Here is a 23360-nt window from a genome sequence, read left to right on the forward strand (position 1 = left end):
TGGGGTGACTCGGCGAGTTGGGTCGTATTTTGAGAGCTTCTGAGTTTAAGGACTCGGCGAGTCGAGTCAACTGGAAGGTTGACTTTGACCAGGACTTTGACTTTAACCAGAGTTGACTTAGTTTGACTTCTAGAGTTCAGTTTGGAACTAAGTGTTATATTGATAATAGTAGCTCGGGGAGCTAGAGGAGCAGCGGTTCAGAGAGTTGTCAGACAGCAGCCAGAGGGTTATCAGCAGCTTCAGCAGTTTGAGGTGAGTTTCCCTTTGTGTGAATGGGTCTACGGCCACAATGCCGGCCCATGTAGTTGTGAGTAGGAAGACCCGGGGGTTAGCCCTAGGCACTGTTTGCTAGCATGATATTCAGGACCAAAGTCCAATGTCGGGCGGGTGCCCAAGGAATGGTTTGCATGATAGAGTATACTTGTTGTCTGTGTGATACTTGTATGTGCCTGGTAGGGAGGTGAGTGTGGGCGAGGTCCCGTATCTCACCAATAGCAGAGTGTGGACGTTGTTCCATATCTCATTAGCAGCAGAGCAGGGGCGAGGCCCAAGTTAGGAAAGGAGAGAGTGTGGGTTGGGCCCGTATCTCACTATCAGAAGGAGCATGGACGGGGTTCCATGATTCATCAGTAGCAGGACAAGGACGAGGCCCAAGATAGGCGAGGCCTTAGAACAAGATTCAGTAGTATATATTTAGTTATGTGTTGTGGTATGTTTATGTGTTAGTATATGTTAGCGGGCGGGGCCTAAGAGAAACATATATGTATCCGAGAAGGGCTCGAAGCCAGGCGGGGCCTGGAGCGGCGGGGCCGTTGAAGCGGGCGAGGCCCGAGGTAGTGGGCGAGGCCCAAAGTAGCGGGCGTGGCCCAGTATTTGCAGTATGTGATTATGCAGGGTATGTGGTAGGTTGGGGAACTCACTAAGCTTCGTGCTTACGGTTTTCAGTTTTGGTTTCAGGTACTTCCGGTAGCGGAGGAAAGAGCTCGGGGTGATCGCATGGCACACACCATTGATTAGACAGCCTGGGATGTTTTACTCTGATGAAATGAACAAGTGTTTTGAAAAGATACTCTGATTTGTTATATTACCCTTTTAGTATGTTTGAAATGATTTAATACTATGGTTTAGTTATGATTTAAAAATGAAATTTTTGGCCTTGAAATTTGGGATGTTACAGCTTCATTGTACTAGAAGTAATGAATAGTATTCTCCTAACCTATACCTATTATAGCTTACTAATGTTCTACTTGGACTGTTACTGGAAAGACTCGATTATCTACTAAGTTATGCTTGTACTTTAAAAACATAGTTTTGTATAACTAAAAAGTAACATAACTTTAAAAGAGTTTTGAAATGTTTTGACGACTTATAAATGACATAAGTAACATTTTGAAAGATGTTTATAACAAACATTTACACAATTAACATTGTGTTCAACTTGTATCCCCCCCTTAAACTGTTAAAACAGTTAAAAGATTCATTACGGGGTATGAACTCACCTGATGTGGGTGATTCAAACGGGTATGCATGTAAGGATGAGAAGTTCCACGAATGAAGTCCCGAGACACAATAAGTCCTAAATGACATATAAGGACACATACTGACATGAATATAGTGTTCATAGACAACTATATGAAATGAAACACGTTCCGGGACTAGGAAAACACCTTGATCAGGTGTTAAAAGTACTAAGGATTGCATCTAAGGGTTGTAGGGCCTTGCATTTGAGTTTAGGGTCCAAGGGTAAACTCTTTTGGAGTTTACGGTTTTGGGACCAACTCCCTTGGAGTTTACAGTCGTAACCCATGAGTTTACGGCCGTAAACTCATGGTAACTCCACCATTTTGTGTTTTGAAGTCCTAAAAGTCATAATGAAGCATTCCTACTTCAAGTCTAAGCCTTAGGAAGTGATTGTGGCATCATTTCACCCCTTTAGGGAGTTTACGGCCCATGGACCATTTCTCCATGTGTTTACGGCCGTAAACTCTAATGGTTCATGGTCTTTTTGATGTTTAAGGTCCTAAGCACTTCAAGGATGGGTTCTGGGTCACTTGCCTTGCATCCTATAGGGTTTATGGCCCTAATGGCCACCAAAATGGGGTTTACGGTCTTGGGAGTTTACGGCCGTAAACTCCCTTTGATCTTGTGTTCTTTGTGTTTTCTAGATGATAAAGAAGTGTAACAAGCCTTATAACAAGCCAAGGTAAGAGTAATTACTATATAGAAGCTTGAAAGGGTGTTAAAAGTCCAAGAACACTAGTGTGTGTTCTTGGTGAAACTAAGAACACTTGAAGATCTACATAAATGGAATGTTTTCACGGATGGAATCATGTAAGATCACTAGATTAAGTGAGATATCAACTTATTAGGGCAAGAAACACTTACCAAGTTGAAGATCAAGAAGGAAAATCGGATGATACTTGAGAGGATCTTGAGTTCTAGTCTTGAAAAGGTGAAAAAGTGTATAAAATGACTAAGTGTCATATTTATACCCCTTGGGGTTTACGGCCGTAAACACCATGTTTAGGCCGTAAACTCCAAGCTCTTGGAGTTTTGGGACTTTATTGTTGCACAATAAATCCTAGGGCATCCTCTCTCCAGTTATCTCTTGAAGTACTAACTTCAAAACACTCAAACTGATTCCTAAAAGCTTGAAAGTTAGCAGAAACAGTTCTGACTTCTATTGAAGTGAATGGTTGTACATAATAGAAATTTCGGGTTGTCACAAAACGAAACCATAGGAGACGGTCCAAGTGCAAAAAAAAAAAAAAAAACGTTAATGACCAAACACAAAGTTTTGACAAACCATAGGGACGATTGCAGTAATTTGTTCCAAAAACAAAATACATAAGTCCAAAGATTTGTGAGCTACACGAGCTTTGTCCTAGTATTCAAACTTGAAATATATTTCATAAACTTCTAGCATGTCATAATAACTTAAACAAAAATCTTGTAAATCATAATGACTCTAACATAAAGTGCACATAAAATACTAGCACAAAGCTAGTTTAACATTTCTAGCACATAGCTAGCTTCAAAGAAGATACTAACACATACTAGCACAAAGCTAGTTGCATAACTTGGCCCCGCAAAAAACATATCAGCCCGCGTCGTTAGGTTAGTACATACTCATATAATTATTTCCTCTTTCTCTTTAACTACTTCCCCATTATTGACACGTGACAGTAACCTGTCTCGAGACCTTTAACTTTAACTGGGCCCCTTAAAAAAAATTTCACAAATCATTTTCATACTTTATATTTTACTTCATTTTTATATCCATTTTACAATTTCATTGTTTTTACTTCCTTTCTATATGTTTCTTCATAATCAGTTTTTACAACTTCATTTTGACTTCGTTTTTATATGTTTTTTCACAATTCCTTTTTAAATTACTTTTTTTACGTGTTCTTTTTTCACATTTCGTTTATACAAATTAATTGTGAAAAAACATGTAAAACAAAGTCAAATAATGAAGTTGTGAAGATAAATTGTGTAAAAACATATAAAAGCGAATACTAATAAAAAAAATTCCGTACAGAAACAAAAATCAATGAACTTAGATAGCAAAAAAAACATAAAAACCTGACATTGTTGGTCATAAAGACTATGTTGACTAAAAAAAATTCGGTGACTTTTGAGACTTAAAACATAATTTTGACTAAATGAACACAGAAAATAGTGCGTAGTAATTTCGACAAACCTTTATTTTATTGATATTATAATGGAATAAAAGTAAGCCCTGTTTGTAACCTCTTAAAATTTCACATAAGCCTTGTTCGGTAGCTATCTTAAAAAATATATCTGAATTAGTCAATAGGCTCTTAAAAAATTAGACTTGTGGATACATCTGAAAAAAAAAACAAAGAAAAAAAGGACGCCCTAAACCAAAATACACGCTCTTCTTCTCATTAACGGACGTCGCATATCTTTCTTCTATTGACGCCTCTGAATCGTTAAAAGCTTGACTCGATATCGATTTTAAACGAGCCCGCGCCGCGCTCGAGCTTAATATTAGGTTTGTTTATTAAACAAGCTCGAGCTTGAGCCTCTGTTACTTGGCTCGATTAGGCTCGCGAGCCTAAACGAGCCTACATATATATAATAAAAAAGTAATTTTTATTTTTATATATTAAAATAAATAATAATTTAATAAATACCATTTTAGGAAATTAGAGTATACCGTATACGAGCCGAGCCCAAACCGAACCCGAGCTCATACAATTCTTAACGAGCCGATCTCGAACTTTGTACCACAAGGCTCGAAACGAACCGAGCTCGAGCTCGAGCCTATAAATATTTAAACAAGCCGAGCCCAAGCCTGTTCAGGCTCGAGCTCGGCTCGGCTTGTTTGCAACCCTAACTTCCATCAACACTCCTTTCTCCATTCCCGGCGTCGTCTCCGGCTCCAGAGTCGTCTCCGCCAAGCCCTCTGCTATTGCACCATTCCTCCGACTGTTGCACCATTCCTCCATTCTTTATCTGCTCAGATTCGCCTGTGAAGCTGCTTCGATCCTCAGATACTTCGATTTCCTTATTTCTCTTGCTATGTTTGCTTCAAATGTTTCTTTTGGTAGTGCTTCAAATCAAAGGTTATTTATTTTTCTTTATTTTTATGAAATCAAAGGTATGTAATTTGCTATATAATTGATTCCCCCCCCCCTCTTCTGAAATTAGAGCTATGTAATTAGGTATGTCATTAAAGTCTTTTTTTTTTTTCTGAAAACATATCAGATTTTTTATGTAATCAAAATTTTTATGAAATATGTGAGATGAAATTAGATGTTAACTTTTTTTGAAATCAAACCTGATATGTTTACCTGCTTTGATTTGCTGAAAAAAAAATCATGGTGTAGTTTGATTTGCTGGAAATCAGAGTGTATTTTCTGAAAATCAAATTGTAGTTTGATTTGCTAAAAATCAAAGTGTAGTTTGATTTGCTGAAAATATGATATGTTTTGCTTGAAATATGGTGTTTTGTTAACACTTGATACTTCTTTTATATAGGATCCATTAAGGTTAGATATTGTTATAAGCTTTTCTAGATCATGACTTTAATCTTCGTTTTGATCCATGGTCTCAAGTGAAACATATGAAGATTTTGTAAGTTCATTTTTCTGAAGTTGTCAAAGTTATGTCTCAACATTCATTGGCTTATGAAACATATAGACACATTGAAGACTCAAAGCTCTAAACCCGACTGAAATTTAATCCAATGGTATAATGAGAACTCAAAAAAGACTTTACCTTTCAACTTTTAATCATTGTTTATTGTATCATATTGTTTAAATTAAATTGTTACAACTTTACATATTGCTATACTGTAAATATTATTATTTTTAGTTAATTTTAATGACATAATCATAATAATATATAGTTGTTAAATTTTAACTATATAATTTAACTTTGACAACAACAACAGACATTCGCCAAGTTATCAAAGTTATCATATATAATCTGAAAAATTAAATATACTCTTATAATTTCTTTCGTACATTTTAATATTCATATAAAATCCATATCCGTATCTATTATACTATTCGAACAGGTATATATATATATATTTATTCTAATCTTGAATAACAACCTATGCGTATAAAAGGAGACTTTGTTTGCTTGGGAGATTAGGTCTGTTCTGCTCACTTTCCATGGATGGTCTATCTCTACCTAAGGATGCTCTTTTTCTTGGATTTGATAGCTCCACGCAGTAAGTCCATTTTTCTATGTATTATTCAATGATTGAAAAGTAAATGATGGTTTTGAAAATTTCTACTTAATTACCCACTCAAATGAAGTGGACATCTGGTGGAGTTGAGCATGTAGTCGTGGGCTTTTGGCTTTTGGAATCTGATATTTATAAAATCTGTACCTTGATCTGCAACGATGGTGGGGTTTTTAAATCGATTTTTTATGAATTGAATCTTGAGCTATAAGCAATTGTTGTTTTTTTTTTCTTTTCTAAATTTCAATCTTGAGACAAGTACAATTGTGGGTTTTATCAATTAGGTATTGGATATTGAACCTTGAGCTTAAAACATTGTTTTGAATTGGGTACTTTTTTTTTTTTTACTTGAGTTAAGAACAATTGAGATTTTTTTTTGATCGAGTATTTGCTAAACTTGAATCTTGAGCGTACACTTGCTAGAATTGAATCTTGAGTGTAGAATTGATTCTTGAGCCAACAAAGATTGTGGGGTTTTAGAATTGACTGTAGCTAAGAATAATCGTGAATTCTGTGTTTTTTTTTTAATATATGATAGAATTGAAAAAGTTGTGTAATTATATTACAGGTCTTTAAAGGCAACTGTGCTGGATTCTAGTCTCAACATTGTGAGTTCAGAGATTGTGCATTTTGATTCTGAGCTACCACATTACAAAACCAAAGATGGTGTATACAGAGACCCATCAATTAATGGTAGAATTGTTTCCCCTACCGTAATGTGGGTTGAAGCATTGGACCTAATTCTTAAAAGACTCAAAGATTCAAAGAAATTTGATTTCAAGAAGTTTGCTGCTGTTTCGGGCAGCGGGCAGCAACATGGTAGTGTGTATTGGAAGAAGGGCAGTTCCAAAAGTTTATCATCTCTGGATCCTAAGAAGCCTTTGGTTGATCAATTTGGGGAAGCATTTTCTACAAAAGAATCCCCAATTTGGATGGATAGCAGCACAACCCAACAATGTAAGGCTATTGAGAAAGCTTTAGGTGGTGCATTGGAGTTATCTAAGCTGACTGGATCTAGAGCCCATGAAAGGTACACGGGCCCACAAATTAAAAGGATATTTGAGATGCAACCTCAAGTTTATAACAACACTGAAAGGGTCTCACTCGTGAGCTCATTCATGGCATCACTTCTGATTGGAGGGTATGCTTGCATTGATCACACAGATGGTGCTGGGATGAACTTGATGGACATTAAAGACAGAACTTGGTCAAAAAAGGCTTTGGAGGTTTGTATTATTTATAACTTTCAGAGCCTAAGGGTAGTATGGTCATTTACTCATACATTTTGATTTTAGTTTTGTAATTGATATTTTAATTAATATAGGCCACGGCTCCTGGTTTAGAGGAAAAACTTGGGAAGTTGGCTCCTGCTCATGCTGTTGCTGGTTTAATTGCCCCGTACTTTGTTGAGAGGTTAGTGTACATATATATTAATTATAGACCAATATACCCTTTTCATATGTTTGAGCCTGAGGGTAGTATGGTCATTTAGCAAGCAAGCTTTTGAGATGCGTGACGTGATGATGATCGTGTTCATTTAGGTTCCAATTCAACAAGGAGTGTTTGGTTGTTCAATGGTCTGGTGATAATCCAAATAGCTTGGCAGGTGAAACTTATCTTCCCTTTTTTTACATTCAACAGTGTATGATGAGATAGTTTTATACAATAAGTTTATCTTTTGGGTAACTGATGCTAGGTTTTACTTGTGTTTGACCTTTAAAAGTCAAACCTGAGTGTCTTTATGCGATTTTATTGGTACTTCATTTGGCTTTTATAACTTAAGCCTGGTAATCTTATCTATCTATCTATCTGTCTTAAAAATTAAAATCAAGTGTAACAAATTTTCTTTCAGGTTGTCCCGAATTAAATGGTTTTACTTTCGTGTAAGGATCAATAAAATGTAGTTTTTTCCCCCATAATTAGGCATCACAAGATATTGTTAGCATTGATTTTGATATCCAAAATTCCTCTGTTTTGTCCTAATCGATGAGCATTTTAGATTTTTAACAAATGATAGTAAATCTGTTAAATCTAACTTTGCGAAAGAAATGTAGTATTTCGTTTGACAATACAATAGTACTTGATTTGAGCTTTGAAAGTCAAACTTGGTATTTATATAAATAATATGCTAACTAAAGGAATATGGAATTTGACAGGATTGACCCTCAACACACCAGGGGATTTGGCTATCAGCCTTGGCACCAGTGATACTGTAAGATCCTTAATTCATTCAAAATGCCTTTCACTTTAATATGGACCAAATGAATAGCAGCCAACAATAAGTTGTGTGAAATTAATATATATATAAATTTTGAAAATTGGAAACATTGCTGTTTTAATTTATCAAAAACATTGAAAGAGAACTTTGCTATTTGTTTAAGAAAGGTATATGAAATCCTTCCTTCCTCTGTGGGATAAATGATAATCATATTTTGTTGATAAAAATATTCAGGTATTTGGAATAACCATGGATCATAACCCAAGCCTAGAAGGGCATGTTTTTCCAAACCCTGTTGATACAAAAGGTTATATGGTGATGTTATGCTACAAAAACGGGTCTCTAACTCGTGAAGGTATGTAATCCAATCTAATGTTAATATGTTATTATGAAGAGAAGAGAAGAATAATTTATATGGTTGTGATCTTGATTGATAGATATTCGTGATCGGTGTGCGGATAAATCTTGGGATGTTTTTAATCAGTCCCTGAAGCAAGCACCCCCCTTAAACGGTTTGTCTTGCTTGATCATATATACATTCCTTTTTCAAGATTTCTGTAAGAAAGACCTTTTGTTTTATTTGCAACAAAAACCCAGATGATAAGATGGTTTGGGAAATTAATAACATCAATCACAAATTATATATATGTTATAAAAGCATAAATGAGTATTACCCCCTTTTCAGGTGGAAAGATTGGTTTTTACTACAAGGATCATGAGATACTTCCTCCCCTCCCAAGTAAGTTATACATACCCTCTTCTCTCTTTTCAATACATAGAAAGTCAAATATTTGACCTTTTTAATATAAAGTTTACATTAATTTTTTGAGCTTTTTATAAGAATCCTTGTATCATTTTGGAAATCAATGCTTATATATATAAATATAATTGATGGCCAAAGTCAAATTTTTCATAAAACCAAATGTTTGTTTTTCTTATTTTATCAGTCGGTTATCATCGATATATCCTTGAGAATTTCAAAGGCGACAGCTTGGATGGCGTAAGTGAACGTGAAGTGAAGGAGTTTGATCCTCCTTCTGAGGTCAGTATGTATAGTCGATTAATTCATTTAGCCATATACCAAAAATCTGTTACTAAAAAATAAAAATACTACACTTAGCAAGCAAACAGTTTGAAACTGAAAATCTTTCACCTACTATTTTTCAAGTTTATATAATATATATTTTTGCGGATGCATGTGCAGATCCGAGCATTAATCGAAGGACAATTTGTGTCAATGAGAGGGCATGCAGAACGATTCGGGATGCCATCCCCTCCAAAACGCATAATCGCAACAGGCGGGGCCTCTGCAAATCATACCATTTTGACCTCCATAGCTTCCATTTTTGGCTCCAATGTCTACACAGTACAAAGACCAGGTAATTAATTTGAAAAGACAGATATACCCTTTGGTTTTGGCTTGTTGAAAATTAAGATTTTGGTTTTTTTGAAACTTTGGTCAGATTCAGCATCATTAGGGGCTGCATTAAGGGCGGCTCATGGTTGGGTATGCGAGAACAAGGGAAGTTTTGTGCCGATTTCTTACTTGTATAAAGACAAGTTAGAGAAAACGGCCTTTGGATGTAAAGCTGTTGCAACAATAACAGCTCAAGACAATGAACTTGTGGCAAAATATGCACTTTTCATGAAGAAACGAATGGAGATTGAGAATCGGCTTGTTCAGAGATTGGGACGTTAATAAGAAACGGCTTGTATAGTGATTATTGTTAAGGGGATGTGTTCGTATAGTGTCTTGAAATCGTTTTTAAACAACTCGACTCTGACTTTAATATGAGAATGTGGTTTAAAAGTGGGGATATATTCACAAAAATGGCCATTAGAAATGAGATTATATATGATTATGAGTTTATGACATTATCCTTTTGCATTTACGAAAATGACTATGAATATCCAAAATGTGTATTTCGGATACGTGTTTTGAATTTCGGACAAGGATATTTAAATATTATTTTTATTTCCATATGATTAAGACGTTCGTTTTATTTAAATGTGCTGATCACCTTTAGTGTTGGTAGGATAATAGTTCAAAAGAAGACATTGACATTTAATAATCCAACTACTCCGACTTCCACTAAGGTTCTGTTTAATATGCGGCTGACTGGGTTGGGTTAGACAATTTTTGCTGACTCAGTCAGCTAAATCTGTTTGGTAAATCAATCTTGGCCCAATTTACTCGGAAAGAAGGCTCTGGCTCGGTAAGAAGAAAACCAACGACTGACTGAGAAAGAAGGAAGCGTTACCAATTGTGCCCTTCCCTACGTTCCTCTTTCACGCCTCTGCGCCCCCTCCCCCCACCGATCGACTCCTTCTCCTCTTCTCATCAGGTACGTCTCTCCTCTTCCACGCCTCTATTCTTCTTCTTTAATCGATTCATAAAACCAATTTCATGAAATCGTTTTTGAAATTGATCCATGAATTCGTGAAACCGATTCATGAAACCATCTCGTTCATGAAAATCGTTTTTTAAATTGATTCATGAAACCGATTCATGAACCATCTCCTTCCTTCAATCGCAAGTTTACCTTTCTATTCTGAAATTGATTCATGAATTAATTTTATTCACATGTTTCTTTATACCCTTGTTCTGAATGGTCTGATTTTTGAAATTGATTTCTATTGGTTCATGAAATTGATTCCTTTTAAACTTCTCTAAAATTTTCGATTTTTTGATGTTATGTTCCTGTTTGATCAGGAAGGTTTGTACCTGCCTCTTGTTCCATAGTTGTGTTTGGAGGATGGAATTGTAGATTCCAACGAAAGATGATGGCTTTTTGTTGTGGGTGTTGAGGGATTGAATTGAAAGTGGAGAAGAATTGAGATGAAACTGGGATTGCAATGGCATCAAATAGGGACCGAAGGCGGAAATGGATTGTGTGTTGGAATTGAAGACAACTCCGGAATTGGTGATTCCAGAGTATATTGAGGTGGGGGTTTGTATTTGAAGTGGGAGGGTAAAATGGTCATTTTTCATCGGTCAGTACATTCAGTCAGATAGACAATCAAACATCATGATTTCTTACTCGGTCAAGATTTCTTACCAAGACAGACCTTTCCCAGTCAGCACTTTCTCAGTCAGCAACTATCAAACGGGGCCTAACACTATTATTAATCAATGGATCCACATTAACTCATCTCTTTATGAATTCTCCATAATCCCTCCTAAAACCTTTTCCAATTTGTGTATAAACATGGTAACTAGATTCACACAAAAGTTACATCGGGTCATTCATTTTCCTAATTAATTCAAATGTTAAACTTTTTTCCACTCTCAAAATATCTCACGATAGTCCAAAATCATATCTAAACTTAACTGTCCTTCAAGCTCCGACAATGAGCCCAGAGCCTGTTTTTAGCTACCAAAAGTCTTGCAAAAAGTTAATATTTTCAATTTTCAGATAAATCAAACTAAAAAATCACAGTATTATCAAAGATAATTATAGTAAAAAAAACAATACTTTAAAGTAAGTTTAAATTCTACATTGAGCACATATATAACCACCAGGAGGATTGACGTGGGCATCTGGCGTTGTCTTTCATAGGGACAATGAATATCCCCTTTAATTTTCTTAAATGTAATATTCATTTGTTTGTAAGTGGACTCCCATACGCTTTCTCTCCTATGGGTATCAGTTGACGGCAAAAAAAATTCATGTTATAGATAACAAAATACAAATTAAAAATAAAATAAATACTAAATGACATGATACATGTTGACGAGTATCTCTTCCAATGAATATACTTTCCAATATATACTCAAGGCACACTCACATAACATCCTCATATGATAACCAATCACATGAATTATTGAAACCCTCATCTACAAGTCTCAACTTCATAGAGTCGGTTGCTTGTACGAATGAAAACACCAATTTTTTGTAACTTTGTCAATGTCAAACGAGTTTGAAAATATTCCCTAAATCGTACACTTGTTATCAGACAAAATTCACTCCACTCATTAAAGATTTCGTAGTCTATTAGCTCAAAATATACTCCTTCAATGTTGTTATATATGTATATACCTCTTTAAAAAACATGTAGTACATAAATAATAGTTCTTTTCCATGTTATGGACATCAAACCAACCACCTACTGAAGCCATGTGTGACATCCCCAATTTCACGGCCAGAAAAGACCGATTTGTTTATGCTTATTTAAAAATCAGAGTTTCCTTTTAAAGGTATAACTTTGCGGAATTTGTTCCCAGAAAACATGATAATGATATTATCAAAGCATTTTCGAAAAAATGTATTTTTATTTATGTTAAGACATTGGGATGTCATCGTCAATACAGAAACATAAACATGACGAAATATTACAAGCCTTACAGTAGTTAAACTAGTGGCCTAATACTCTTTGAATCTCTCAGCAGACCGTATCTTTAATATCGCTACCTATGATACAATAAACTGAGTGAGTCGGGTTGGGAAACCTGGTGAGTACATAGGGATTGCAATCCCACAATGTTATAAAAATGTATATCTCAAACCTACAAAACTAACTATTATCATTAACACACATATATATTATCTCTAAAACAATTTATCTCATCCCGTCGATTCCCACGTACTGATCTTATACAACGATCTTACAAGATCTAGCCTAAAGGATCAATATGAACATTAAACTGACGAAGCTGCTTCGGAAATACCCTGACAGCAAACGAGGATCAATAAATACATCAAATGAAAGGAATGGAATAAGTTTCACCATGAACCTCCGTTCGTAAAAAAACCACAAGACAATTAAGTCAGGGGTGGTTATCTAGATAACTATGTCTAGCAGTGGTCTGACACCGTGATGTATTTTACCCCCAGACTCACCCTATCCAACAATACAACATCAGACATACCTAGTAGTTGTCTATTACTGACACACTCTATTGAACTAAGCATCTGTTTTAAGTCTTATTTCATCACTAGGCAAGCCTACAATGCTTATAATCGACTTTCAATACCAACTATGTTTCAGCAACACTATCCTAATTTAGTGTAATATTTTATGCGGAGTATTAAGTATCAACATACATTTATCTTCTCATTTATAATACTTCTATTATTATTATTATCATGTAAATACATCTTAACACATATAGAACCATGTCTGGTTCGCATAGCGTAATCATCAAATATACACCAGATAATAAGTATATAACTCACATATAAATTTTCAACATATATTTAATACTTTTATTAATACTTGTATTAAAATCATGTTCATGAAAGAGACTATGCACTCACTTGTTAAAGTGACGACTTGAAATTCGGGCAACGTTTTGCTTCTAGCAATTATCTTTTCCTTTAACGTAACCTAGTGTCATCATCACTAAGTTTTAGTCTAATATTTATCGCGACTAATTATTAGTCTAGATTCATCAATAACTCAAAGTCTACTTCAAGATCTATCAAGTAAGGAACAACCAGGTAGGATCATATCGGAGGTAAAGTCCGTTTGGTATACACAGTATACTGTTTGGAAATCCTACTTTAAACACCTCACTAAATCCAGCCTAGACATCATCCCCGTAAGTAAATCAATAAGTATAACGACTTGGAATCATTGATAAATCTTGTTTATAGGTTCATAATAACGATAATGAATTTAAACATAAGTTACACTTAAAGTGTAATATGTGTAGCTCAACTTATAGGCTTTCTAGCGAAAACTTAGAACTCTGCAGTTAGAACTTCGTCGCTGAATCTTTTTTTCTAAAAAGATTCTTGTAGCATATCAACGCTCACCTTATTATACTAAAACTACAGAAAGAGAAGTTGAATCACGAGAGACCGAAATGCTCGGGGATAAGAAGAGAAAGACTCTTGAATCAAGTTAAAGTGCAAGAAATATGAGAGCCTAGAGCCTCTTATTTATAGTAATTGAATTTTCAAAAACCACCCTCTATAGTGTAACACCCGTAGATCCGGACTAGTCAATTTAGAGACGATAAGCATCAAAAATGACTTTTTGATGGAAGATTATTTAGAAGGATTAGTCTTAACCAAGTTGTAGTATATGTCTCAAGGTTTCCGAAAATATAAAGAACGCCGAAATCCGAGTTATAACGAAGAAGTTATGACCTGTCGAAGTTTCGCGACAGAACCGGCACGACGCTGAATGACGTAAAATACGAAATTAAGATAGAGCGGTATTTAGCCCTAGTAATCTAAACAAAAGTCGTAGATTTCGTTAAACCGAGAGCGTGCATAAAAAGAATGCCCAAATCTGACTTCGTATGAGGAAGTTATGATTTTCCGAAGTTTCGACTTAGCAGTGTGCAGCCCGAATACTCGATTTGAGATGGAGCGGTTTTTAGCCGAAACAATCTAAACGAGAATCGAAGATCTCGTCCTTGGTAGTGCAACGGTAAAAAGACAGACGAAAAAGGACGTCGGATGAAGAAGTTATGAATTTATAACGGAGTTTTCCTGTCCTGGCCTACTAAAAATAATATAATAAAAATATAATAAAAATAAAGTCAAAATTAGCCAATGGAGTCTAAACGAGAGTTGTAGAGCATAATCTCACCTTCGTGTGGATATAAAGAACGTCAAAAACGGAGCTCGTATGCGAAAGTTATGAATTTCTGAAGTTCGGGGCGTGAACCCCAAGGGTGTCACAGTTCACGAGGTGAGTATTAGAAACTCACGAGGTGAACAGATGATGGACGTCTTCCAGGGCAAGTGGCCATGACGAACGCAATGACGTATCGAGCTCACGAGGTGAATATTAGAAACTCACGAGGTGAGTCAGTTCACGAGGTGAATATTAAAAACTCACGAGGTGAACTCAGAAAATTCACCCTATAAATAGAAATCGAGGGTCAGCCGAGTTTGGTTGCTCATCTCTTACTCTCCTACTCCCGATACTCTCTCTAAGCCCTATTTTAACCCCCCGAAGCCCCAGTTTCATCCCGAGACCCGAAGCCCGAAGATCCCGAGAAGAAAAGAGTTTCCGAGCCGAAGGTCTGCCCGCGAGAAGCCCGGTTTTTGTGAAGATCTTCCAGATCTACCGAAGAATACTACTTTTACAAGCCGTAGTGTTGTCCGATCATCTTCTGATCAAGTGAGTGTATAGTCCCTTTCATAAACACGATAATAATACAAGTATTGTTTGAATGTATTAAGTATATTGTTGTTTATATGTGTGAGTGTGTAGTTACTTTCTTCTAACACATAAATACGAAGTATTTGCGATGAAATACGTGCTATGTGTTTATATATTGTTTGTCTATTTGAGATGGGCATAGAATTGATGTTTTATACAGGTGTTAAATGATTTAAACTGTGTAAGTATTTGTATCTACACAAAAATGTTGGGTAGAACATGGGTAGACGGATTAGTTGGTATGTGATGACGGATGAGTTTGAGGATGAGACGAAAGACGAACGTTGGTAGCTATGGACTTAGTACCTACACTGAACACTGGTAGCTATGGATTTAGTACCGTATAAATAAACGTTGGTAGCTATGGACTTAGTACCTATACTGGTAGCTATGGATTTAGTACTGTTAGATAAACGTTGGTAGCTATGGACTTAGTACCTACACTGAACACTGGTAGCTATGGATTTAGTATCCGATGAACGAACCATAGCAGCTATGGAATTAGTGCTTTACGAAAGAACCTTGGCAGCTATTGTCTTAGTGCCAAATAAAGAATCTTGGCAGCTATTGTCTTAGTGCCTAATAAAGAATCCTGGCAGCTATTGTCTTAGTGCCTAATAAAGAATCCTGGCAGCTATTGTCTTAGTGTCTAATACGGAGTGAACGAATAGATGACTCTTAGGGTGGACCCTTAAGAGTAAGAAAGATAATGGGGATGGGTAATTGGAATGATCGTTTGATGATTGAATATATATATATATATATATATATATATATATATATATATATATATATATATATATATAAGATATAATATTGTGGGATGAAAACCCTATATGCTCACCAGGCTCCCAAGCCTGACCCACTCACTTTCTTTGTATTACAGGCTGTGGCACAAGAGCATAAGTTGGTTGACGTAACGAGAGATGTGGATTATAGGCCCGTAGTTATAATTAACTGTGTAAGGTCTATGTTGTTCTGTTTATGCTTTTGGTCTGTATAGAACATGACATCCCGAGATTTTGTTATATAATGAAAATACATTTCTTTAAAGAAATGCTTTGATAAATTCTTATCATATTTTGTTTTGGGAACAAATTCCGCAACTGTTTTCTGTAAAAGATTACTCTGATTTTTAAAAACAAAGCATAAACAAATCGGTCTTTTCTGGCCGTGAAATTGGGGATGTCACATATAGTTACTTAAATGACCTTATAGTTATTTAAACGACTAAACATCCCTTTATAATACTATTTTAAATAGATTTAACAATATTTGTACTAAACTAATGTTGAAAGTACTCAACATTAATCTTATAACTGAAAAGTTATGATTTTTATGGTCCTTAGGGTCGAGGAAGGTGTTCTGGAAAGTCCCAAAGTATGTATTAAAGGATTAAGAGCTTAATGCTCAAAGTTGGTCAGAACCGATCTCACGACATGAGAAATGGAATCTCACGACGTGAGCAAGGTGGTTGTCCAGATCTAAGGATTCTGTTGGATGAATGAACTGAGTCGACTTGCTGAGTGGGTCCGGGTCGAGTCCATCCTCACAACGTGAGCCTTAGTGGTCACGACGTGAGAGTGGGCTGAGGGGAAAGTTGACCTTTGACACTAGACGTTGACTTTTGATTAGAGTTGACTTTTAGTCAACTCTGGGTTTGGAGGGTAGACTTAAGGTTTGCGTTACATGATTATCTAGGAGGAATAGCACCAGTGTAGCTGATCGTTTGAGCAACAGTAGTTGATTATCGATTGAGATATGAGTTTCCTTCACTGTATCCGTGGGTCGAAGGCTCCAATGCCGACCCACTAGTTCATGATGTGGTATGATAATTGTCTTTGTGACAATTGTCAGTTATGCCTGTATTTGCTTAATGATTTTGTGATTCTTTTGATATAACATTATGTGGTAGTGGTATGGGGTGAAATAGATCCGGTATCCAGTTGAAATAGATCGAAGGGGATTGCAAGCACCTATATATACTTGACTATATCCAGTTGAAATAGACCAAATGGGATTGCAAGAACCCATAAAAGCTTGCCTGTATCCGGTTGAAATAGACCGAAGGGGACTGCAAGCACCCATATATGCTTAGCTGTATGATTGTATGGATGAGGTATTTTGGGGGAACTCACTAAGCTTTGTGCTTACGGTTTTCATTTTATGTTTCAGGTACTTCCAGTTCGAAGGGGAAGGGTCCGACCTGATCGCACCGCATCGCTCTATAATTTTCGCGTTTTAAGATTTTGGGAATTTGTACTATGATAATATGTTGCTATGATACACTTCTGACTGTTTTGATATGAGTATCTTATGTTTTGAATGAATTTAAAAAGAAAATTTTTATCTGTATTTGGGGATATTACAAGTTGGTATCAGAGCCTTGGTTTTAGGGATTCGGGCATACTCTCAGGTGTGCCTGGACTCAAATCGAGGGTTTGGTAGATTTTCTATAAAAAGAAACCTTTTAGTTAAAGGACTTTATTAAATGAAAAGGGGTGTGATGCGTGCAATCATCCGAGCTCAAGTAAGTCTTCCCAAAATACCCATACATGTTATATCTTTTATGCTATGATATGAGAATTGCATGCTAGATTAAGGGCTAAGGATCTGCTCAGAATTGCATGATAGAATTCTAGGAGAGATGCATTTATGTGCCTATTTGTATTAGCTTATAGATTTTCACGCTAGTATCAGATCAATTACTTGGTAGGATGACATGTATATGTTATGTTCTGAGTTGAATTGTCGATGCTCAAATGTTGCATGCTTTGTGCTTTAGGAAATTTTATTGGTACTAAATAACTAGTGGATGAATGTGTTGTGTTACATATTTTTGTGATTGGATAATTTTAGAAGGATAGGTTTAACTCTATTGCACAACTCTTGTTTGAGTCCAATCGTTGTAGTGTGTGACCTATCATTCGAACAATTATCTAGTGTTGATAGTATGTAATTGTATTCATGTAGTAGTTAGGTGGTATTAGTGCAAGTTCCTTGTGAAACTAATAGCAGAGGAGGTGAGGAAGGGAGTCCTAGTAAATCCCTGAGAGATGCATTGGTGTGTAGGACAGTTGGACATAAACCAATAAAAATAAATTTGTAATTTATATTTAGTATTTATCTAAATTAAGCCAAATTTTGAATAGAAAAATTAGTTTTGTTTTTATCCTAAAAACATATATTTCATCATTAATACTATTCTTTGGATCATGCATTACTTGGTTAGGTGATAAAAAGGATGATGGTTTAGTATATAACGTTTTCAATTTGTTTATAAACGTCTAACATGTTAAGATTTTTTTTTCTGGTGGTGGAGTGCAATTTGAGTGGTGGTTTGCAATTTTTGAAATTACATGTGAGAACGTCATCATTAGCCTATTTTTTTTTATCTATTCGTTTTTGTTCTGAAATATTTCAATATGGTTTTCTCCTTAATTTTTTTGTTTTCTTTTATATTTATAGTTGTACATGTATAAAAGGTTGTCTTGAAACGCATATTATAATTGATTATAACAACACTTGTTAAGTATATTGATATGCTCCAGAATTTGTGTCATAAAAGATCAATTTCAAGTTCATGACAAGTTGTACAAATCTTATATGGAGTGGAAATTACAACTTTACAAGAATCACAAGGTTTCTTCAATAATTTGTTTGATGTTATTAATATTTTTTTTATTGTATGTCTTAAAAGCCAACAAACATGCTCTAATGAGTTTTATATCAACTTCGTATAGATATAATTATTTCAAGGTTAATAATAGCGATATGATTATTTTAATAACGTATATATGTAATTTTATTTTGCACAACGCACGAAGTTTACTTAAATCAAATTCTTTTGACATTCCCACAAAAACAAAAGAGTTTTTTATTTTTTTTTATTTTTGTGTACTTATGATTTCAAATTTAAAATAATTAATTACTACAACTCAAATTTTTTAAACTTATGGTTAGTAATTGGTAATTACTTTTATTTTCCTCTCATTTATAAACATTATAGTTACATTAGTAATACATATAAATAAGTTTTCTCATATAAATAATCACATGTTTTAAGAGATTTATGATTAAAATATAAAGAGTTGAAAAAAATAAGTTTTACCCCTCGTGGTTATTACAATGTAGACTTTTATTTGAACAATAATGTTTATAGACAAAACTGCAAAATTGGTCCCTGTGGTTTTCAAAAAACTTTGGATAGGGTCCAAAAAGTTTTCAACTTGCATGGAAGGTCCAAAATCAAGAATTTCTTTTAGTTTTAGTCCAAAAAATGTTGAAAGGACTATTTTGCCCTTCTCATTTCTTTTTTGTATTTTTATATTTTTTTAATACCTTATTAATTAAGAAACAAACAAAAGAAAAACAAAAAACATATATATGTCGGGTCCACCCCACCCCCCCCCCCCCTCTCTCTCGTATAAACTATAAACACAAACACCAAAATCTGCAACACCATAAATCTCCCCACTTTCGATCCATGGCTGATTTACCCAACAAAACAAAGACATTCAAGAAACAGTCGATCTTTTATTACACAAGAAATACAGACATTAAGCAATCTCTATTTTCATCTTCAACCTCTTTTTTTTTCAGCTTATTGAAATCAATTACTTAGGGTTCTTGAAACATAATGAAAATCCCAAAAACGAAACCTGATGATAATCCCAGAAATCAAACTGAGGCCCTGTAAAATAAGAAGAACAACGATCATCATTATCTGGTCTATCTGAATCGATGTTGCCATGATACCGATGAATCAGAGCAAAAAAAAAAAAAAAAAAAAAAAAAAGAAGATGGAAGAATCGTTTTCACCTCTTTACTTTGCCTCTCTCTGAAACCGAAATAGAAGCCAACACCCATCACCCATATCTCATATCCACTTCTCCCCTTACTCTCGAACCGACGGAGGCTGAATTGATGTCGCCATGATGTCGTCGATTTGCCCCTATTATATGCTTGATCTATAGTTTCTTCATTTTTTTTTGTGGTTTGAGGGTTTTAGATCAGAGGATTTTCCAGATCTAAGGAATTGTGGGTTTTCCGATCGAGTTGCAGGTTTTAGGCAGCACTCTCCAATGGTGATGGCGGTTTGAGTTGTAGGTTTCAGAACATACGAAAGAGAGGTGGAGTATATGGTACTTTTGGCGCTTATAAAGATGTCCCTGGTTTAGGGGAGAGAGAGAGAGAGAGAGATAGAGATAGAGAGAGAGAGGTGGGCCCAATTCTTTCATTTTTATTTTTTAATTAATAAACTATTAAAGGAAATATAAAAAATACAAAATAAATAAATAAAAATGGCGAAATAGTATTTTCAAGTTCTTCAGGGACCAAAACCAAAAGAAATTCTTGATTTTGGACCATCCATGCAAGTTGGAAACTTTTTGGATCCTATCTAAAGTTTTTTGAATACCACAATGACCAATTTTATAGTTTTGTCATGTTTATATATATAAAATTTATGTTGATCTATATATATTTTGTATGATTTATAAGTGTTTAATAAGTTTTTTTTGTTACAAATATTATAGTAGATATGTAGTGTTTTTATGTTATTAAAAGTTGTAGTATTTATGTTTTTTTATATATATTTATTATTCGTTAGATACATAAATCAACATACGTTGTATATACAATTTACTCAACTTAAAATGGTCTACAAAATTATCAAAAGTTATAATTTTTTTTATATTATTTGTTATTTGTTATATATAGAAATCAACATATGTTTAATAAATATTTGATTAGAGAATGGGTGTGGGTATTTGTGTTTGTTGTTAAAGAGACTATATAACTATATTTTTGCGCAACGTGCAGAGATTCGTCGGGTTCTCTTATAAAGCAGACCAAATTCTATATGAGAGTTCATATTTAGACAAATACACTAAAATGAGGGGCCGAGTTGTTATTTATAACTTGACTGTAACTAAATCCATAGCAAAAATTTATAATCTTATTTAAAGAATTTGTTAATAAAATAAAATAATAATGAACTCAAATAAGTTAAAAATCGCCTAAACATAAAAGTATCTATAACTCTGATAACCGTTTTATGTAATAGTTGGATAAGTTAACTCATGTATTACATGAGTTAATTTTTTTAAAAAAATAAATAAATATAAAAGTCAAAATATTTGAGAGCTTTGAATTTATAAAAAAAAATAATGAATTATTATAATAGAATTTTTTTTATTTTAAATTTAAACAAATGATTTAAATAAAAATAAACTAATAAGCTTTAATTTTGAAAATTTTGAAATTAAAAGGTAAGTTAATTAATGAAATTGATATCTATTTATTGCTATATTTATTACAATTATTATATTAAAGTATTATGTAGAATTTAATAAAATAGAAAAACTCATAAAATAAAAATAGGAAAAAAAATTAATTCAAAATAACCATAAAATAACATTTGACAAATTGATTGAGAGTGTGATAAGTGGTAAACATAAATAAATATATTAATTATCTATAAAAATTAAAATATAAAACCGAAAATTGTGCGTGACATTGTGATATATCTTACAAGCAATGTTTTAAAACCCGGGTCGACCCGCCCGGTTCAACCGGTTGGACCGTGACCCGGGGTAGAAAGCGGGTCAATTGAGAACGGTTTTTTGTAAAAATACGAACCGGATCGAACCGATTGGGTTTCTCCTAAACCGCGGTCGAACCGTTACGTCGACCCGGTTAAAACCGGATTGACCCGTTTTAATAGGGTTTGGATAATTGGATAGAAGTTGCGAACGTCAAAACAACGAGCCGTTTGCAGCTTCTTCAATGTTTTTTAATGTTTAAACTTTGTGGACATTAAATTATTGGTTTTATATGTTTATGTATTATGAGGAAACTAAAAAATATATTAAAATAGAAAAAGACTATAAACCGGGTTGACCCGGCGGTTCAACGGGTTGAACCGTAAACCGGTCATCACACCGGATCAATTAAAATCCCCGGTTTTAAAACATTGCTTACAAGTTTTTTTTATGGGAAAAAATATCACCTCTTTATCTCCGTCAGAGCTCTGTTTGCATCAGGACGCGAGCATCCCCAGATCGAGCCCTCAGCCCCTCACCACCTCCATCGGCAGATCAGATGGCTAGCTTATGGCGAGCCGTGATGGGCGATTCACCGCCCAACGCCGACGACTATGACGGCGTCGAGTACTGGTTAAATCCCGAGCGCACCGGCTGGCTCACAAAGCAAGGTGAGTACATCAAGACCTGGCGTCGCCGTTGGTTCGTCTTGAAACAAGGAAAGGTCTTCTGGTTCAAAGAGTCCATCGTTACCCGCGGCTCCCGTCCACGTGGTGTGATTCCAGTGGCCGCCTGCCTGACAGTGAAAGGAGCCGAAGATGTCATCAACAAGCAGTTCGCTTTTGAGCTCTCGACCCGATCCGATACTATGTACTTCATTGCAGATTCGGAAAAAGAGAAGGAGGATTGGATCAATTCGATCGGAAGGTCAATTGTTCAGCTCTCGAGGTCTGTCACTGACAAAGAGATCGTTGATTATGATAGCAACAGATGATCATTTACTCTAACGATCTCTCTCTCTTAACAATTTTGTCTGTAAAATTTGGTACGATTCTCTTTCCTTTGGTTTGTATATGAATCGATAAAATAATTTCTTTTGTTTGATAACCTTAAGTTAATTCCAAGTACAATATGAGATTTCTATGTTTTTAGGGTTTCGTCAGTAGCCTGTGCGAATTGAGGTGATCAATTCTAGGAGATGATTGCTCTTCTTTATCCTGATCATATATTTTGAATGTGGCCATGGCTGCTATATTCACAACAATTGCTGTGGGATCTGCACCCAAAAACAAAACTGGTTTAATCTCTTTCCTTACTATGCAACTAGGAAGTCTAGGGTCATGTTATGTAGATGCATCTAGTCAGAGTTAAGAAATGCAAATCACCCCTCTGAAGTTGATGGAAATGTCCTAAACATTTTGCATATGTCCGTATCTAAACCTTAGAAAGGATTCTTGTAGTAGATCTTGTTGTATCCGGATAGGCTATTGATATGATGGGGGTGTTGGGCTGACTTCAATGAGTACTATCATTTGCCTGTTACTTTGGATTGTAATTGGCGAATCAATCAATCATGAAGACATTGAACAGCTATATAGACTTATTATAATAGATGCTGCTGGTTGGTGTTCTTTCTGTCATGGAAACAAATACCTGACTTAAAGAATCCGGTATCACTTAAATCCGGTATCACTTAGGGGTCGTTTGATAGTTGTTAACTGAGTTAGAGCTGACTGGGTTAGAAGCTGACTGA

General features: G+C 35.0%; 1 protein-coding gene and 1 pseudogene across 2 annotated transcripts; both read left to right on the forward strand.

The window, feature by feature from the left end:
* Window positions 1-5592: 5592 nt before the first annotated feature.
* On the forward strand, window positions 5593-9815 carry LOC145161343 (xylulose kinase 2-like). The gene is made up of 11 exons (XM_079080851.1): window positions 5593-5707; window positions 6291-6948; window positions 7047-7135; window positions 7264-7328; window positions 7879-7934; window positions 8175-8295; window positions 8378-8452; window positions 8626-8679; window positions 8888-8982; window positions 9145-9319; window positions 9404-9815. The coding sequence occupies exons 1-11, from the start codon at window positions 5649-5651 to the stop codon at window positions 9637-9639; spliced, it is 1683 nt and encodes a 560-aa protein (XP_078936977.1). The 5' UTR covers window positions 5593-5648; the 3' UTR covers window positions 9640-9815.
* Window positions 9816-22065: 12250 nt separating this feature from the next.
* On the forward strand, window positions 22066-23149 carry LOC145161344 (pleckstrin homology domain-containing protein 1 pseudogene; annotated as a pseudogene). The gene is made up of 2 exons (XR_013738479.1): window positions 22066-22652; window positions 22760-23149. The product of XR_013738479.1 is annotated as a pleckstrin homology domain-containing protein 1 pseudogene (transcript).
* The last annotated feature ends 211 nt before the right edge of the window (window positions 23150-23360 follow it).

This window comes from Lactuca virosa, chromosome 2 (genome assembly GCF_052849685.1).
Source record: "Lactuca virosa cultivar CGN04683 chromosome 2, Lactuca_virosa_CGN04683_v6, whole genome shotgun sequence".
Lineage (NCBI taxonomy): Eukaryota > Viridiplantae > Streptophyta > Magnoliopsida > Asterales > Asteraceae > Lactuca > Lactuca virosa.

What these genes read in the sequence shown, in the direction of transcription:
- LOC145161343 (XM_079080851.1), top strand. Translation starts at nt 5,649, where the DNA reads ATGGATGGTCTATCTCTACCTAAGGATGCTCTTTTTCTTGGATTTGAT. An exon ending in TAATCCAAATAGCTTGGCAG is followed by an intron (nt 7,329 to 7,878) that starts GTGAAACTTATC and finishes GGAATTTGACAG; the next exon opens with GATTGACCCTCAACACACCA. An exon ending in GCAAGCACCCCCCTTAAACG is followed by an intron (nt 8,453 to 8,625) that starts GTTTGTCTTGCT and finishes CCCCCTTTTCAG; the next exon opens with GTGGAAAGATTGGTTTTTAC.